This window comes from Colletotrichum truncatum, assembly GCF_014235925.2.
Source record: "Colletotrichum truncatum strain CMES1059 chromosome Unknown Contig_0003, whole genome shotgun sequence".
In the NCBI taxonomy this organism is placed as follows: domain Eukaryota; kingdom Fungi; phylum Ascomycota; class Sordariomycetes; order Glomerellales; family Glomerellaceae; genus Colletotrichum; species Colletotrichum truncatum.
In genome coordinates this window covers 3,677,210-3,694,353 of record NW_027222400.1, presented here as the reverse complement: position 1 = coordinate 3,694,353, position 17,144 = coordinate 3,677,210, and the positions used below count along the sequence as shown (strand labels likewise).

At 51.5% G+C, this 17,144-nt stretch overlaps 3 protein-coding genes across 3 annotated transcripts; all 3 read right to left on the bottom strand.

Moving 5' to 3' along the window:
- Window positions 1-1,270: 1,270 nt before the first annotated feature.
- On the bottom strand, window positions 1,271-3,973 carry CTRU02_205913 (uncharacterized protein; the record flags this gene model as incomplete). The annotated part of the gene is made up of 4 exons (XM_036722987.1): window positions 1,271-2,732; window positions 2,785-3,503; window positions 3,566-3,781; window positions 3,887-3,973. 4 exons carry the CDS (start codon window positions 3,971-3,973, stop codon window positions 1,271-1,273), a joined length of 2,484 nt encoding a protein of 827 aa, XP_036585285.1.
- An 802-nt stretch (window positions 3,974-4,775) lies between these two features.
- Window positions 4,776-6,296, bottom strand: CTRU02_205912 (endoglucanase e1; the record flags this gene model as incomplete). Its single annotated transcript, XM_036722986.1, has 1 exon — window positions 4,776-6,296. One exon carries the CDS (start codon window positions 6,294-6,296, stop codon window positions 4,776-4,778), a length of 1,521 nt encoding a protein of 506 aa, XP_036585284.1.
- Window positions 6,297-8,110: 1,814 nt separating this feature from the next.
- CTRU02_205911 (uncharacterized protein) lies at window positions 8,111-9,779 on the bottom strand (the record flags this gene model as incomplete). The annotated part of the gene is made up of 4 exons (XM_070204633.1): window positions 8,111-8,527; window positions 8,581-9,351; window positions 9,408-9,649; window positions 9,701-9,779. 4 exons carry the CDS (start codon window positions 9,777-9,779, stop codon window positions 8,111-8,113), a joined length of 1,509 nt encoding a protein of 502 aa, XP_070061737.1.
- Window positions 9,780-17,144: the final 7,365 nt, after the last annotated feature.

The following is a 17,144-nucleotide window of genomic DNA, read 5'->3' as shown; positions in this document are numbered from 1 at the left end:
AAACCGCTTAGTACTCATTAGGTAGGTATAATCTGACGGTACTCTCAGTATATACTGGCCATCATAGCCGAGAAGGCGTTCCTTTGACGGCTATGATTAGTTATCATAATGACAAGGCACTGCCAAGAAGCTATTCGAGAGTGTTCCGCTTGGTTATTCAGTAAGTAGGTGTAGTAAAGTTGTTAGAAGCCTTTCCAATGCTCAGGGTGAATGTACCTGGGGAGGGACTGGCGCAATGATCGAGACTTGATTTCACTCAGACTCAATGCCTCCATATTACTCACTCGAGGTAGCTTCACGGGCTGTGCGATACCACGAGTCGCAACCTTCCCGCATATTCTTAACCTTTCCTGTCGTTGTTGTCTCCTGGATCCCATAGTCTGCTCACTGAACTAGGGCACGCTACGAGTGCCATCGGTCTTGAGAGTATTGATATGCTACCATTTGAGTGCCATTCAGGTCTGTGCCTATTCATAAGACCTGCTAATATCCTTTCACTCACCAAGTCCGATACCACCGAGAGGAGCCTTCTTATGCTCGCGTTTTGCGCGATGCCTCAGGTTTTTTAATAAGCACAAATCAAAGGCTCAACATTCCGCGGCTGAATTACCTGTCATTGTCGTCCACAGTGTATTCATTCATTCATAACGGAGCCAGAGAACGCAGAAATGATAACCACAAGCCGGGTCTTCAACATAAAACCATGAATCCCGCCTCCAAATGCTAAACAGGCTGTCAAAAGGGATGAAGGGCGCTCTGCTAGAGAATCAAGGTGCCAGCGTATTACACCTGAGTGCAAAGGACAGACTATCGAGGAGCGTTTTATCACCATCGCTCCATCCCTCAAATTCATAATCTATGGCACTCCCAAAGCCGCCGATACAGTTTATCTTACCACTTTTCTCGAATCAAAAGTTGAGGTGTAATCATGTAGGATATAAGGATAAACCTTAAGACACAAAATGTTGCAAACTTTGGTGCATTCTTCAAGGCCTAGCTTTGTTGCTCTGATACCCCCTGAGGTGAACACAATGGGGATCATAGGCCGGGTATCAGGAGAGAAACCACAACGCCGTCATATCCCTTAAAGCAAAAATACAAAAACAAAAAACAGAGATATAACCCAGAAGCCTCCACGCTTCTTCGGGGTTTCATGCCTAGCCCCCACTTCGCAACTAGAAAATTAGTTGGAAGTATGCCTCCCCGAACTTCCAACGTAGCTGCCGCCAAAGACTATCTGACAGAAAGAGAAACCCAACAGGACCCCCCTTCAGAAGATGAGCAGGTGCTCGTTCCTTTCATCCCGTCCAATATCATAGCTCAAGATTCTATGATCGCGGTAATGAAGCATAAGTCGATACCGTCTCAGCGCCGGCGATGGAGCGGGAGCCCCGTCAGGTCTTAGTAGACACCCCGACGCGCCACCCTCCTGTACTGGCCCTACAGCAATCCCATAGAGCCCCCGAGACGGTCGCCGACCAGCCTTGTCGTCGTCGCGAGTAGGCAACACCCAGTCGATCCGGTAGCCCTGTTTGACTGTGAAATCGTTGCCCTCAAAGCCATAAGGAGATCGAGTTGGCGTCAAGAGTATCACCCGACCAATCGCCGATCCAATGATGACGAGTGATAGCTCGGGTACGTGTACGACCATGTTGAGCCGCTCAGAGTGCTGCAGCAAGGCATTGTGCGGGTGATTCCAGCTGATCGGGTCGCGACAGAACACAGCAGCCCCACCATCTTGGTTGATGCTGCGCATCTCAATATCTTCCTCGTACGTTCGCAATATGCAGCAACGGCTACCCAAGTCTTCGAGCACATCACTGTCCTGCTCTACGACATTGCGATTCTTAATCCTGTCTCGACGATGGAATTGCAACCTGCCCACGACCGAGGTCGGCGAAACATAGGTCTTGCCGTCATGGGGGTAGTACACCATGTCAAGCCAGGAAGACTGGAAGCCGCACAAATCGTGACTCTTCGACGAAGGCTTGATAAAGTTGCAAGTCCCGTCAGGTGGTAATACTTGCATCATAGCTGCACCGGTACCCGGATCGTTGTCAGCGGCATGAACCGCTTCTTCTATAAAGATGAAGTCATTGTCATCATCAGCTTCAACGACTTGAAGAAAGTCTGGCAAATCGATAGAACTAGTATCATCGTCGTCGTCTTCGTCATCATCTTCTTCATCCTCATCTGCATTCTCATCGTTGCCGCCCTCTTCAGAAGTGTCGGAAGCCACCAATCCAGCCTCGACCGCGTTGTCTACCGCTAGTGTCAGTACTACATTGTCTTCGCTCGATTCATCATCTTCATGAACTGGGTTGGCTGAGCCGGCAGTCTGCAGTCCGCCCGTGGGGGCCGTTCCGTCATCCTCAACATCGTCTCCATTAGCAGTGGCGGGCTGTTGCGCCAGCGACAGTGGTTGAGGAAACGGTAGCCCAAGTAGCGGCGGCTCATTAAGAATCGCAGCCAGCAAGGCTGGCTGTCCGGTGTGCAATACCCATTGCGGATCCATATGTTGAGGGCCAAATGCTTCTGGTTCTGGCATCCGCTGAGCGGAAAGTTCTGCCGGATGCTTGCGCACGTTTGCCAAGCCCCTCTGAACCTCAATCCATCGGCCGGCATGGGGAGGCTTCGCGTTCATGATGTCAGACTCCTTCAATCCAAGCAAATCGTTTGCAGAATACGCAGTCAAGAAGCTCTCATAGGGAAGAACGGCGATGCCCCATCCCCTGCAAGCATTGAATCAGTAAATGGCACATACAGTCAGTAGGGTAAACATACATAGGATTTCGAAAGTTCCACTGGCCTGGAACGTTAGCCCTGTGAGGGATTTTGAGCGCTGCGGTCCCGGGCTTCCAAATGTCCAGGATCCAGACGGTGCCGTTGATATCAATGGCAACGGCCTTCTCGGCAAAACCCTCATCATCATCCCAAAGGGCAATATTGGGTATGTTGTGCCCGCCGTCTCCTAGGGGTATAACGATACGCCAATTCCGTTTCCTCTTGAGCACGGAGCTCTCGCAGTAATCTAGCGGCCTTGCCCGGCGGTCCATGGCCTCTGGCAGGCGTGAAAGCCCAAAGGCGAAGACGGTTATTTCGAATCTGTTCGAGCTTATGGCTATGAGGCGCGACTTCTGGTGAATGGCAATGCCCCATGCCGATCGTCCCACATTCTCAGAAAAGAAATATGTCGGTACCGGGATTGGGCTCTGACAGCCTAACGATACTCGGTCGACGTATTCAGCGATGTGTCTGATATAGTATGCGAAAACAGATCCATCATCGTAGGCCGACACCAGGACCTCTTCTCTCCCGAGAAACCCGGTGGCGATATGATTCGCCTGGTGGTGAAAGCGGCTGTCCAGCGTGCCCGAGACGTGTATCGCAACCTTGTCCGGTTTTGTCGCCAAAATGAGGTTCGGTTCTCGAGGGAGCGCCTGCATCGACACGCTTTTCGGCTGGTAGACAAAGATCCGGTTTTCGTACGCTGCAAAGTAGAGCTACAGGGAGAACATGTCAGTTGTCAACATTTCCAAACGCCAGGGATGACGGCGACACCAACGTTGTATCTCTGGGATAATGCCGTCAGGTTGTTCCTGAAGTACGGCATCTTCGGTATGCGCTTCTCCAGCGGTGCTTCCTGCGCTGCGGGCCCATTTTTATCTGCCCCAGTGACGATCTGGTTGACTGGTACGCCTTGGATAATCGCCTCGGTTTCTACTTGGTTGAGGTGGTCTCGCTCGCGCTGTCGAACGACCTCATGGGCCCCGTCGCCAAACTAACAGAGTTAGCAAATAGCGCATCCTCAGGAAAGTAGCCACAGGAGCTCGAGAAATAGAAAGAAATGTCCCTCTATAGTATCACAGACGGAATGGTAACTTACCCGGTCAGTGCAGGTTTGCACGAAGCACTTCCCCAGCACAGCCTCGCGGAAGCCGCGATCGTGGTCTTGTCCCTGTTGGCTCGCCATGGACTTACTCCTTGGAGTCCTGTCCTCTCTTTCGCTTCGAGCGCGACATAAGCGCTTGGTATGTGAATGCCTTTAAAAATGCCTTTCCCGTCCGAAAAGGCGTTGCTCAAAGGTTGATGATGATCAGAACTGGGGGTGCAGGATTGCGTCTCTCTTGGATCATATCCGTCCTGTTTGTCGTCAAATGCCCACCTTGCGCCCGAGGGAGGGGAGGTGGTTCCACTTATTACCTTATCGATAAACAGCCGTCGACTTTCGGCTGGTGCTTTATCGATAAGAAGCTTAGCTCAGTGACATCTGCTGGCCCCTGCTGTTTGTTTGTCTGGAGAGGAGGGGTTGACTGTTTCAGTAAACCCATCCGTCGGTGAAATTGAGGGTTCAGGAATGTTAAGACAAGTGCACAATGGTTTTTTGAATCAAATGAAGAATGGCATTATCGGTCATACATTTTTCATACCATTTCACTAGACTTTAGTTCATCAGAAGGGCCTATAAAGGATAAAATAGGCATCAGGGACGAGGACTCGGGTGATGAAGTTATATAATTTTGAAGTTTCAAGTTATATGATCAGAGTCGTAATACTATCGTCAACTTTTACATTTCGTCAATGACCGTCTAGCTCGTGCCTGACCTTGGGTAGCCGGGTATCCGAAGCTGCCACCCAGTAAAATCATCAACCTTGCCCCCGAAACGCCGTTCAGTATAATAAGCAAACAAACAACGACAACACAGCCCAAACGCTCCGTGACCGACGATTTGAGTAAATACTATCCAAGATTCAACCAGGACTTTTGGCACTTTCTATTGCCTCATGATCTCGACCATGTCTTTCATTCGGTAGTCCAGCACAGGAGTGACCCAGTCATCCTCGACGAGTGAATACGTCTCCTTGACATTCTCGTGAGGCTTCCGCGGGTTGATCGCCCAGTATCCAAAATCAGCATCTATGACTTTGAGGTACCGCATCAGGTTGTTCCAGTAGTTCGCATCGCCAATGCTGGGCTGGTGAGGCGCGCCGAATTCGCCCACCCAAACGGGCGACAGGTCGCCTTCGACCAGATATGCCCAGTTGTGTCGCATCGAGTTCACGAATGAGGCGTAGCCACGCTTGGAGTAACGGCCCTCTAGGCTTCCCCAGCCGGACCAGGCGTAGACATGAGCTGAATACACCACTTTATCGGGAACATTGACAACGACAGGTCGCTTTGCAACTCCAGTGAGGTCGTTTCCAGATTCAGTACCGCCGACAATGATGAGCCAGTCCTTGTTCATCTCTAGCAATCTATTACCAGCCTTCTCGGCGGCGGTGGCCCACTTGTCCCAGGTCATCGTACCCCAGACGCCGCGGACCTCATTACGCAGGTCAACGCCAACAACCCGCGGGTTATCGACAAGACGGAGCATGATCTTTTCCCAGTTTTGAATCCAGTCCTCCTCGGTTTGCTTAATACGGCACAATGGGCCGAGGTGGTCGTTGGCCCAGTGAGCATCACAAGGGTCAGCGCCACAGCACCACGTGGAGTGGGTGATGTGGTTGTTGACAATGACAGCAATGCCCGCGTCGGTCAGCGCCGTCACGCACGCCTCGAAGATGTCGAGCGCGCGCATACCAACAAGGTCCGGGTTAGCAGTCAGAAGCTCCGCAGGGATGAGCGGGTCGGTAATGACCATCTCATCGCTGTAGGGCAATCTAACGCTGTTGAAGCCGAGTCCCTTGATGGTTTGGGCAATTGTGTCGCGGTGCTGGACATCGAGTCCGCTGGGGATGTTGATCTCATCACTGGCTCCGTACCAATTGACGGACAACAACTTGAAACGGCGGCCTTCCTCGTCGACAATGTCGCGGCCCTTTGTGTGCAATGGCAGAGTGTAGGTCTCGATGCTCGTCTCCTTAATCGGAGGTAAGAGAGGGCGTTGTTCGAAAAGCCTGGTCTCGGGGTCGGGTGTCCAGGGGACACCGAGAGCGGCCTCCGCTTTCCACAGATAGTGGACATAGCCGCCGAGGAAGACGAGGGTCAGAATGAGGAACATCCTAAACTGCGATAGCTTGAGGTTGCCGAGGTGGCAGATGGGTCTTATTCGAAGTTTTGAAGGTTGTGCTGACGGTTGTGATCTCTTGCGGAACCAAAGGCCAGTGGGGGCTCCATGTTCAGTTGTCGCAGAATCGTCTATGCTCGGGAAATAGACACCGCCTCTGGCTGGCGGAGTGCTCGGTTGCTCGATGTCATCAACCAGTGTTCCAGCTTGTGGACGTCCCCAGCTCCAGCGCCAAACCCTGGCCGGCGAGCTGGGTACTAGCTTGAAGAGTTCGGGGAACGGCATTACTAATATTCCTTTTTCGGCGGGTCACAGGCGGCAAAGCCGTTTCTGAAAAAGCTCGATTCACTAGGCTGTTTTTAGCGGACAGCCCTGTTGAAAGGACAAAACCACAATCGGTCGGGAAATGGCCGGGGCCAAGCTTGTGCCGATGAAGCCGACAACACGGGTAAATGACTTCATGCACAAGCACCTCAACTTTCTTTAATTTTTTTCCCTTCGCATCTGCTCGTGAGAGGGCAAATTTCTTCGCTGTCTGCCACGTGCCGAGACGGGTACACAGTCAGAAACGATGCCTGTATATCTGCTTGTAACGGACTGGTCGATGTTTCGCTTCTTATTCCTTTTGATGTTTCGGTCCGTCAACCGACTTCCTCCCCACCACCTGATGGGTGAAGCACGCACAGTTAAGTGGGTGTCAAAGCTGCGGTCTCGACGGTGGGGTTTGTGTCAGGATCTCCAAAAGTTGCAGGCACCTCTGATCTGTGTCTTCTCTTTTCGTGCTGTCAGCCGGAAGATTGGTATCAGCCCGATGCACAGTTGAGATGATGATTAAGAGGCGGGCGACGAGACTGGTTTCACTACTTTGTTGTCGATGTTTGTTTTGATAGCCACAGGGGGTCTCGATTGAGTGGAATAAGAGTAAGAAATTAAAAATAAGTTAAAACGAACGTGGCTTCGAGTGTTGTCAACGTTGTCCCAAACCAATTGCTCGTGGTGGTGGGATATGTTGTTGTTTTCAGTTACGCAGGGACTCTTCCCTTCACAAAGCGTTGATGATATTGAACGTTTCAAGACGTGATAAGAAAGAAACAACCTTTTCTCGCTACACCTTACTTTGGCGGGCAAAAATCTACTTATAACTATGAACGGACAAGGCAACAGAACCTCACATCGGGCGGCGGCCGAGCGGTCTAACAATGCATTTTCCCGCTTACATCACAGTAAGCTTTATTGCCCAGGTCTCCGAAGAAGCCGGACGGAGCGGAAGCGCTGGGAATATCTGTCGTCGGTGGCATTGGATAACCGTCTAGTGCCAACAAACGCGATCCAGTCACTTTCCAAAGATTTGTCTAGTATGGGCCCCTCCGCTCCTCGCATTATTAGTTCATTCATTGTCCGTCCATTCCGCACATTCCGAGTGGGCTTATCTTATCCCACCGCCAACAAATGTTCACCGAGCCTACAAGATCCTTGCTCGGTAGTTTGCTTTTCTCACCACTCACTGCGCTGTTCATCCTGCACGTCCGGCATTTCTTAGGAAAAGCTTGCATTACGCTGTCGTGTGACTCTTTTTATTTCGGGCTCTCGACACCTCCCACACGTCCGTCAAATCGTGATTCGTTCCGCCTCTCCCGTGCGTCTTCCGCTCCGAGGCCCCCCTAGACAAGGTTCCCGCCATTTCCTTTGTCATCCTCGCCTTTCTTAAGGTACAGAGCCTCTAAATTGTGGGTATTGCACCCGTTCCTTCGCTACCTAAACAAGTCCGAGACGCCGACGCTGGTATTACATGTTTTTTTCGTAAAATATTTGACAAGGCCAGTAAGGCCGACGATTCCTCCACATTACATCATCTCTATCAGTCCGCTGATGCTAAAAGCAGTAGTAGATGGGATCCCGGTGCTTTGACCGACAAATGCGGACTTTTTGGGTGAACGGGGCGCGGGTGGGGATGAGTTTCTTGTAGCATGCAATTCAGCTACCCGTCGTCTAATGTTCAGTTGTTGTTGTTTTTTTTCTCCTTCTTTTTCTTTCTAATTTTTTTTTAAAAAAAACTTTATTCTTCTGTCATTCCATTGTCGTTGATACAGGTCGTCTCATTATATCCTGTTCATCCCAAGTGGATTCATGTCTTCGAAGCCGTCCGGTCGGGCTCGCGATTCGGGCCGAGCGTATGTTGCTCGCGCATCCCAAGTGGGTGGTGTTTGCGGCGGCCGGGGGCTTGAGAAGGACCGCATCGGCGGCTGATAGCGGGCTGTCTGCCCAAAGTAGTCGGGGGTTCTTCGTCCACTGTTTGGACTCACGACGGGTGATTTGACTGGGGAAACTGGTGTTACAACAGCGCTCGAGTCTCTCGACAGCATCTCGTACGCACGGGTATCTTTCTTAACGTCGTATCGGGCATCCACCGACACAAATTCTTTCTTGTTCCTGCCTCGGAACGAGGTGACAAGGTCAACCCAGCCGAGGACCATAGCCCATCGGCCTAGGAGGAAAAGCAGCCAAATGCCGTTCATCTGAGATCAAGTCAGTGGCCAGATCTTCAGGGGTGAGATTGGAGAACTCTTACTGCAAGGAGAACCAAGACAGCGGCGATGGTTGCCTCATTGACAACCAGCGTCTTGGCCTTATCATAGCACTTGGTTCTATCGCCGCCGTTTGATACGAGGCAGAGAAGCCAGCCCTCGGCAACAGTTTTGTCATCATGCACAGCCTGCACAGTATTGTCCTGGAAGACAAAAATGACAGAGAAAAAGATAACGTCGGCAATGATGATCAGAACGATGGCGATGCCTCTCCACTGCAGTTGAATGACGCGTCGTACTCGTCGGTATGCTTGACGGGGGGTCATGGTCCGGACGCTTTGGGAGTATTGGGGCAGGTTTGAACCTTCGGTCGATGCACTGTTGTCGGCCAGAGATGCGAGATAGACCTTGATGCAGTATCCAAACGTGGCGAACTGAATGATAACGGTGAGGCCCGCAAACACAAGGAGAGGTATCCAAAAATCCGCCAGACTGTTCTTGTGGTTGATATGGCAAGTGGCACCAAACCGAAACGACACGCCACTGAAGACAAGGGCAACAACGATGCCGATAATTGGAATGCCCCAGCCGGTGACTTGAGCAAAGATCATGAAGTTCCGACCAACAACGACTTGCCAACAGATCTGGAGATGCAGGGACAACGACCGTAGGAAAACCCACATGACACCTGCCCAGCCTCCAAGGAGGAGGAACGCGCCAGATGCACCACAGACTTTGCTCGACTTCATGCTGTGAGGAGTGATATCATTATAGCATTGCTCAGGCTGAGCAGCAAGTGGAACAACGAAGCCAAGCTATTTCTAAGGTCAGATTACAACTTCAGGCCACATGTAACAGCGGGGTGGCTCACGTTCATAATCAAGACGGCGATCGTGAGGCAGATGCTCAGATAATGTCTGTAGGTTTTTTCGACGGGCAAGAAAGCCCACGATATAAGGAGGAAGAGGCAGCATGCACCGCTTGCAACACATACCCAGTTGGCTGCCGTCGTCAGAGTGTCAAAGTAATCAGGGTAGACCCAATCTGTTAGCGGACAGGGTAAGCAGCATTGCAATGTCGCTGTAAGATTTTGGCAGAGTCGGCCATCAATAACTTTTCAGTGTTAACAGTTTGCTCGATACGACGCCCATGCAAGACACTTACATCCTTCATCGGTCGGAAACAAGCCCGACGAAATAAAGGGCGCCGGGCAGCCCCCTCGGGCGAGAGTGCTGTTGGCCATGGTTGAGTAAACCACAAGCAGCCGATGTGTATGTCGATTCTAGTGGCCACAGATTGATATAAGTCACAGATTTGGTGTATTTTGATTAGTTGTTTGCCGTGTTCCGGTTCGGGGGACAGCCCCAGGCGACGCCGCGCTGACCGTTATGACTTGTTGGTAGACCGTGACTTCGAAAAAGTCGTGGCGTGGAAGGCCGGAGCTAGCGCCGCGCTCGGTTGGGTGATAAGAGATGACAAAGGAAAAGAGGAACGTCTTCCGAAACCCTCCAAGTGACGTCCTCAGTCCTGCTGAAGCCCAAGTTGTGGTCGATACTCGGGTTCGGATAGGTGTTGGAATATCGAGATGGTAAAAGCAGACGGTCGTGTAAGTCGAGTGGTGAGGTTGACGTCGTGCGGCGGGAGCAACTTGTTAGATTGTTGTCGTCATGGTCCGCAGTTGGAGCTGACAGGATAAGTCAGGGCGAAGCGTGGTATACGCGACAGACTCGTGGGATCAAGGAGAGACTCGAGCGGGAGCAACAACGAGGAAGCCGGAACCATTCCAGAGGGCACAAGACAGGACGAAGGAGGGTGGGACTCTATTATGTACGGCGATGCGTAGACTACCTGTGTAGTGTCCGCTCAGGTTCCTGCAAGGCGGGTGGGTGTTTCTCTGCTCTGCATCTCTCTCCCTCTCTCTTTGGCTTTCTTGACTACCCTTGCACCCAGGTCCGTTCAACCAGTCGCAGCGCTGGCCTCGGGGTCCAGGCCAGAAGGTACTGGGGTAGGCCGACTCTATGGATCAGGCAGGACTCGGGAACGGGTAATTTTTGTGTGTGATGGGTTGGACATATTGGGACTAACATGGGCTGTTGAGCCTTGGGGGAGACCAATAAGGGAGCTCGACAACGTTGATGGGCGTCGTTGTAGGAAGATCCCGATGACCCTCACTGGCCACAACCCCAGGAAGGCCACTCTCACTGTGCATTGCGTGAGACGATGCATCGGGGACGGCGCGCCTTATTGGGGAGGCGACAATCTTCAAGCCAGGGGTGTGAAGGTGCTAGCGTGTGGATGAGGGGGGGATGGATTTGATGGACCTGACCCTGGGATGGCACAAAGAAAGAGGCACAGAAAAGGATGGATCGAGTATTGATTGATGGACGGAAGTGAGGAGGAGGACGGCGAATGGAGTGTGCGGACCAGGGACCGGGAAGGGGATGCACCACACAGCGACAGGGGAGGGCGAGGGCACTGGGCTGGAGTGGGCTTGTCCAGTCTAGGGTTGAGAATGCCACAAAGACGAGAGAGGGGTGAGAAGTGATCGGAGAGGAGGGGGTGGACAATGTGGAGGGGCCCCACGCCGCCGGCCAGGGTCCTCGACTTCGCCAGGCTGTCGTGTGGCCGGGAATTTCACCTGTGATAGTGCAGACCTCCAGAGTGGGCACCCCCTGAACGGCCTGGAAATGGCCCCACTGACTCAAAAGACGACGGAAGGTCGCTGACAGGTCCCGGCGAGGATATTCAGTGGACCTCCGCCCAGCATTGTTCAGCACCTATGTACCGTGTCCCGCTAATGCTTCACCAGTCACAACGTCCATTGCCCGTATCGAGCGACCTGCTGAAAATGTTCCCCAGTCTGGCAGCCCGCTCTTGTATGGCGATTCCTGGACGTCTCACGCTGGTTGGCTTGTCTTCTTTTTTTTTTTTTTTTTTTTCTCTCTTTCTCGCGAGTTCTCCCCTTTCTCCTCGGTCCATTTCTGGTACCACACGAGGGGCACAGGACAAGCCGCCCTTTTGCTAATGGATGGTCCAAGTTGCCACGAGGCATGGATATCGGTCACTTCTGTACTTTGGTACAACGATAGCCCCAGTTAGAACCAGAGTTGCGAAGAGTTCGTTTTCGCCGTCTACCTGTCACAATGCAGCACTGGCCAGCACTGTCATAATGATGTGGCATTGGCCAGCATCTTTCATTGAAGCATAGTGTGTGGCTGGGGTCAAGATCAAGCAAGGGCAGGCAGGCCACTATCCATTCCCCATCTCCCATCTGTTGTTGTCAGCTTTGCCAGCTCTACCAGCTCTACAGCTCCTGCCCGTCCAGCTTGGCCATCGTGGGGTTCTTCCCGCGCTGAGCTGCTGGATGTTGTCTGGCTGCTTCCTCTCATTGCACCTGCATCGTCTCTCGTTTTAGTCCCGCCCTCGATCTTGACCTAAGCTTAACCTACGCCTCAACTCTCTCCACATTACCCAACATTCTGCAGATCTTTTTTTCCCCCGGTCTTTTCCCGCAAGGCATGTTACTCACGATGCTCCTTTTTGACGGCCTCCCGCCAACTCAGTCTACAGTCGTCACCGGTGGCTTCTCAACAATGCACTGTCCCGCTAATATCACCTCAGCCACTACCAACTGTTCATACTTGGAGAGGTCTTAAGACTCGCCAGCTATTACTATACGTGTAGTGTGGCGCATATCTGACGCACCACTCGACCGCCAGTTGACTCAGATCCCTCACCTTCATCCTCGATCACATCCCTGGCACGGCATTCGCCAGCAAGACACGAGCAGAAACATGTCTTTCATTGACGTGGTTCCGGTTGTAACTCTTGCCTGTGTCTTATTCCCCTGCTGGCCAGTGCAGATGGCATAACATGAAGCACAACGCCTGCCCGCTACTATTGATACCGGAGCAATTTTAGGCAAGCTCCATTTCCTCTCTCTGCTACACCACTGATCGCCGATTTCCAGATACGTCTAGTGGCTTTCTATTGTTCGGTACGCGGCCGAGCAATTGAAAGAGGACTAAACCGGCCCGCTGAGGTGCGTGGCTTGCTGGCGCGAGTCACTTCAACCCAGGCCAGCCCTTTGGCAAAGCTATCCCAACCCTCTGGAGCCGCTGAGAAGTGCCGAGAGCGTGCGTCCCTCGGAGCGCGTACGCCATAGACACAAAGAAAAGACTTAACGAATCGTGACTGCTAAGTGCGTTATGTGCAACTTGTTTCCCTACCCTGATGTTAATACTCACCATACTGTTGACCAAAATAAACGCAGCAGGTTGACGACTGTTTGCCACTCCGATCCACCATAGAGGCTTCCGTCACGTAAACACCTTTTAATATCTGTTAACAAGGATGTGGGCACCTGAAAGCCTGGCAAACCCACCCCAGACTGGCAAAGCTTTGGCATCCACGCTCCTAAAGAGAAAAAAAAGCAGCATCTAACCGAATTTAGGGCTGAGCAATGCCCTGTCGATTACGTCGGGTGGCCAGGCTGAAAAGAGAGAAAAACTGGAAAGCCCCCGCTTGTCTACAGGGCCATAAGAGTCAGGGTCCTTCGAACAACAAGAAAAGAAGCAAAGGGGAGTGGTCGGCGGACCGCGGACTGTTTCCAGATTGAAGATGCAAAAAGAAAAAAGAGAGTCAAGCGGTTTCCAAACGTCTTTCTTCTAACGCTCAAGGCGCCAAGGCCGTTGAGCTAGTTTCTGCCACTGAACAACAGTTGCGTTAGAATGCCGCTAACAGGGGATGGTGGCTCAGAGACCAAAACTGCAAAGCCATCCAAAGCCTTCGGCGGTCCCCGTGGCTCCGGTGAAAGACCTCGAGCATTCATTCCCTTGGGACAGCTTCAGATTCCGAGAGCCACAGGGCCCATCTTTCACAACTGCAAGGTTGCCCAGCAGCCAACGCTGTCGTTTCTGTCGAGATGGCCTTGCAAACTCAAAATACTCATCAAGGAGAGAGACTCCACTACTTCATGTTCTCAGCCGCCTTCAATCTCAAGATCCATGCCTGACCATCCTAAATAGATGGCGGCAAGTTTTTTTTTTTTTTTTTTTTTTTTTCTTTGCTGTCAGCTAAAACCTTCCAGGAGCATCTCCCTAGCTAGTCACCACTCCGCATGGTCATTTCGGCCGACCAGATATCTTGCGGACATCGAGGCGACTGGCTTAGTTCACTTGTGGCCTCAGGTCTCGGCACTCTGCCTGGCCCAGCGCACCCGCTTCCCGACCCAAGCAGCCAGTAAGGGGGCTGAAATCTGCGTTTTCCAAGTAGCATTCACAAATGCAATGGTCCAGGCTGCAGTAAACGTGATTTTTGAGGCGCGGTAGCCTCCAGCGATCCAGTAATAGGGTTGTATGTTGATACAGGTGCCGATGGTTGGCTGTTTGGCGCTCAGGCGCTGGACCTCTCACAGCTCACAGAACCATTGTAGAAACTTGAGTGGTTCTTTTGACTCGCCCAATTGACCACTCAAAGTCCCTGCCCAGAAGATCGGTAGACTCAAGCCAGCCATACTCATCACGTTCCACAATTCCACCGCCAAGTATTGGTACCACGGGCAAAAGGTGCGGTTGGTCTCTGCATAACAGTCACATTTTTGAAGAACTAGATACGTATTTCCTGGATCGTCGAACTACACTTGGTTCCCCTGGAGGAATAAGACTCATCCGAACTGGATGACCAACAGTAGGAAGTTTTCGCTAGCCTCTCAACGTTCTTCTTGGAATTGTCCGTCTGTGCATACACACACATACATACATACATAGTATGTGCGTTGGTACCGATGTGCCTGGCATGAGGGTGTGCTGTACTGCACAGAAGGAAAGACAGGCCCAAATAATCCTTGCATGTTTTCCCTATATCATCCTTGTTTATGCATAGACCTGCCCAATTTGGTCAATCCAGGGCAGCCAGAAGGCGTCTACACAACCTACAATAGGCCCCGCAGCACACACCACCACCACCACCGGTTCAACCCTGAACGTCGAAAGGGCGTATTCACATTGCCTCCTCAAAATGAATTGAGATTGCACATCATGCGATTGTGTGTCTACGATCACAAATCGATTTTTTTTTATGAAAGGATTGGTATTGGAGACCTAGCTAGACTGTTCACAGCGTGGTATGAGTTGCAACATTCAGCATACTAGCAAATTTGGGAAAGCCATCCAGCCTATGGCAAAACCTAGCGCGTTAGACATGGCTGTGACGAGAACCTGCCGTTCAATAGTCCCAACGGCGGCGGCGCCTATCAATATCTATCACCCTTTCCATTTAACTGATCATCATTCACGCCTTTGTAAGCGCTATTCCAGTCCTTATGATCGTAACGGCCCGGCTAATCTTGTGCATGTAGCGAGACTCTAATGAAGTAAGGCAACACAAATGGTAAGCATGCTCGTGTCTCACAGTGTCACAATGGTTTCCATTTGGGCCTCAGAACAGCTCCCTACCATGGACAGTACTTCGACATCTGCGACATTTGGAATGCCAAATCTCAAGTGCGCCCAGTTGTCCCGGATTTCTAATTAGCCACGAACATAGCCTGTTGTCAATCCCGTACTCTTGGCTTGATCTGCCATCCACATACGAGCAGCCTCGAAATAAATTACCCCGTGAGGTATATTGTAACGTCGGATCCCCAACGCGAAGAGTCGGATAGTGGCAGTTTGATCAACGCTGAACCGATATGCTTGGGATGCAACCTACACTCCCTGCAGTCCCAGAGCTCCCTGCCGGATGATTTAAAACCGATCAAACCGCGGCTGGAACCAAATTCGCCTGGTGTCGAACTTCGTCAGCCTTGGACTGTCGATGGAATCGTAGCTTTCACCGGGTACCTCACGTTGCGGCAGCATGAATGATACAAATCTCTGTCTCCATATGATACGGCAAGTACGCTAGCCGACATTTTGCCAGGCAGAAAGCACGCCTGAACTTACTGTTGCACTGACACTCAATGTTTTGACATGAGTGATATAACGGGTAAAACTTTATGCTTTCAAGTCTGGAGACATTTTTTTCTTCTCCTTTCGGGACAAGGGACGTAAAAGTGCACCAGGCCGTCTTGGCCCTTCGCAAGTCCAGTATTGGGCTCCATTAGTGTCCGTCGGAAAGAAACCATTCGCGAGGAAAGAGTGTGGCGCAGCTACAACCTTGGCATGCCTACTGACAGGGTCTGACAGCCCTCGCAATGCTTCTAGAAAGATGGTGAAATACCGCAAAGAAGCTACTAGTACTCAGACGCGTCGCTGCAGGACGACACATACTTGATTGGAGGGGTATGATCTTACCGCGACCGACAAAAGTAGCGTGTCATCGCTCCATATTGTGCCGTGTCTCAATCTAAGAACCATCGCTTCGGAGCTTCAAAGGAAGCATTTCAGCGGTTGGGCTTAGATTTGTAGCGCAGGCGTCTGCGTCGTTACCTTTGCCTCGTCACACGTGAACTACTGTTTTAGTCAGCATTGGACTGTCCCGAAAAATTGCCGACGAAAAGTAAAGAGATGATGCTTTGTAAATATATATATATATATATATATATATATATATGCATATTTATATCACTGTCCCCAAGGGAAATTGGGTGTTGCGTGAGTGACTTTATCGCACACCCCGAGGCGTTTGTACACTCCCCGATCACAATCCTGCTCGGATATGTCTGCTGACGCTATGCAATCTAGAATTGCACCCGCACAGAAATCTGCAGCCATGGGGTATGGGCGAGAAGAAGTTGCCAAGAGTCAGGCACTGCGAGATGCATACTTTGGTGACTACTGTGGTGCGACAGCTGGTTGATTAACATCTTGGACGATAGCATTACAACACAGCTGGTCGTCAGCAGACTCGTTGGCCTTGGAAGGCCAGACTTGACAAACCGCATCGCATGATCACCAGCCGCCATGACCTTCTCCGGTTTGAACGGGACGAGTTGGGAAGCAGCCTCCATTATTTTCCATCATTTGGAACAAAAGAGCCCCAAGCTTGGGCTTTCCATGGCCAGCAGAATGGCTGAACATGAATGGAGGGAGCACCTATTTTGGAATGGTTGGGGATCCGGGCCCCTCGGGGAGCAGGCGCAACCATACTGTCGGAACGCGAAGCCGAATCACGATTGGTGTATGAGGTCCGCAGTATGCAAGTGCAATGTTACGGACACAACAACACTGGCCCTTGCTAAAGCCCCCTTGCAAAGGGGCAATAATTTACTCTGTAATCGTTGGTGTGTTGCATTCTCGGTTCGGACTCACCTCCATTGGCATCGTTACAGCATGAGAGGAGACGGCTCACTCGCCTGTGACGTCGGTACCAGAAAAACCAAGGCAGCCTCATGGCCGCCAAATTTTCATGATCTGACTACTCGATTACAGATACAACAGCACGGAACCCTGGCCGGCCGTGCCCGGTCCAAGTTGGCCGTGGTGTTTTTGGGTTCAGATAAAAGACTCTCGGTGCATGCATCCCAAAGCTGACCCAGATCGCCAAGGCAGCTTGGGAGGCTTAGAGACCACGCCGGCCGGGAGAAGCTCGATACGGCAGCTGGATCCCAAAAACTGCAAAGAAAATAATGTTGATACTCCATAGGGGGCCTGGACCGACGGTGTTT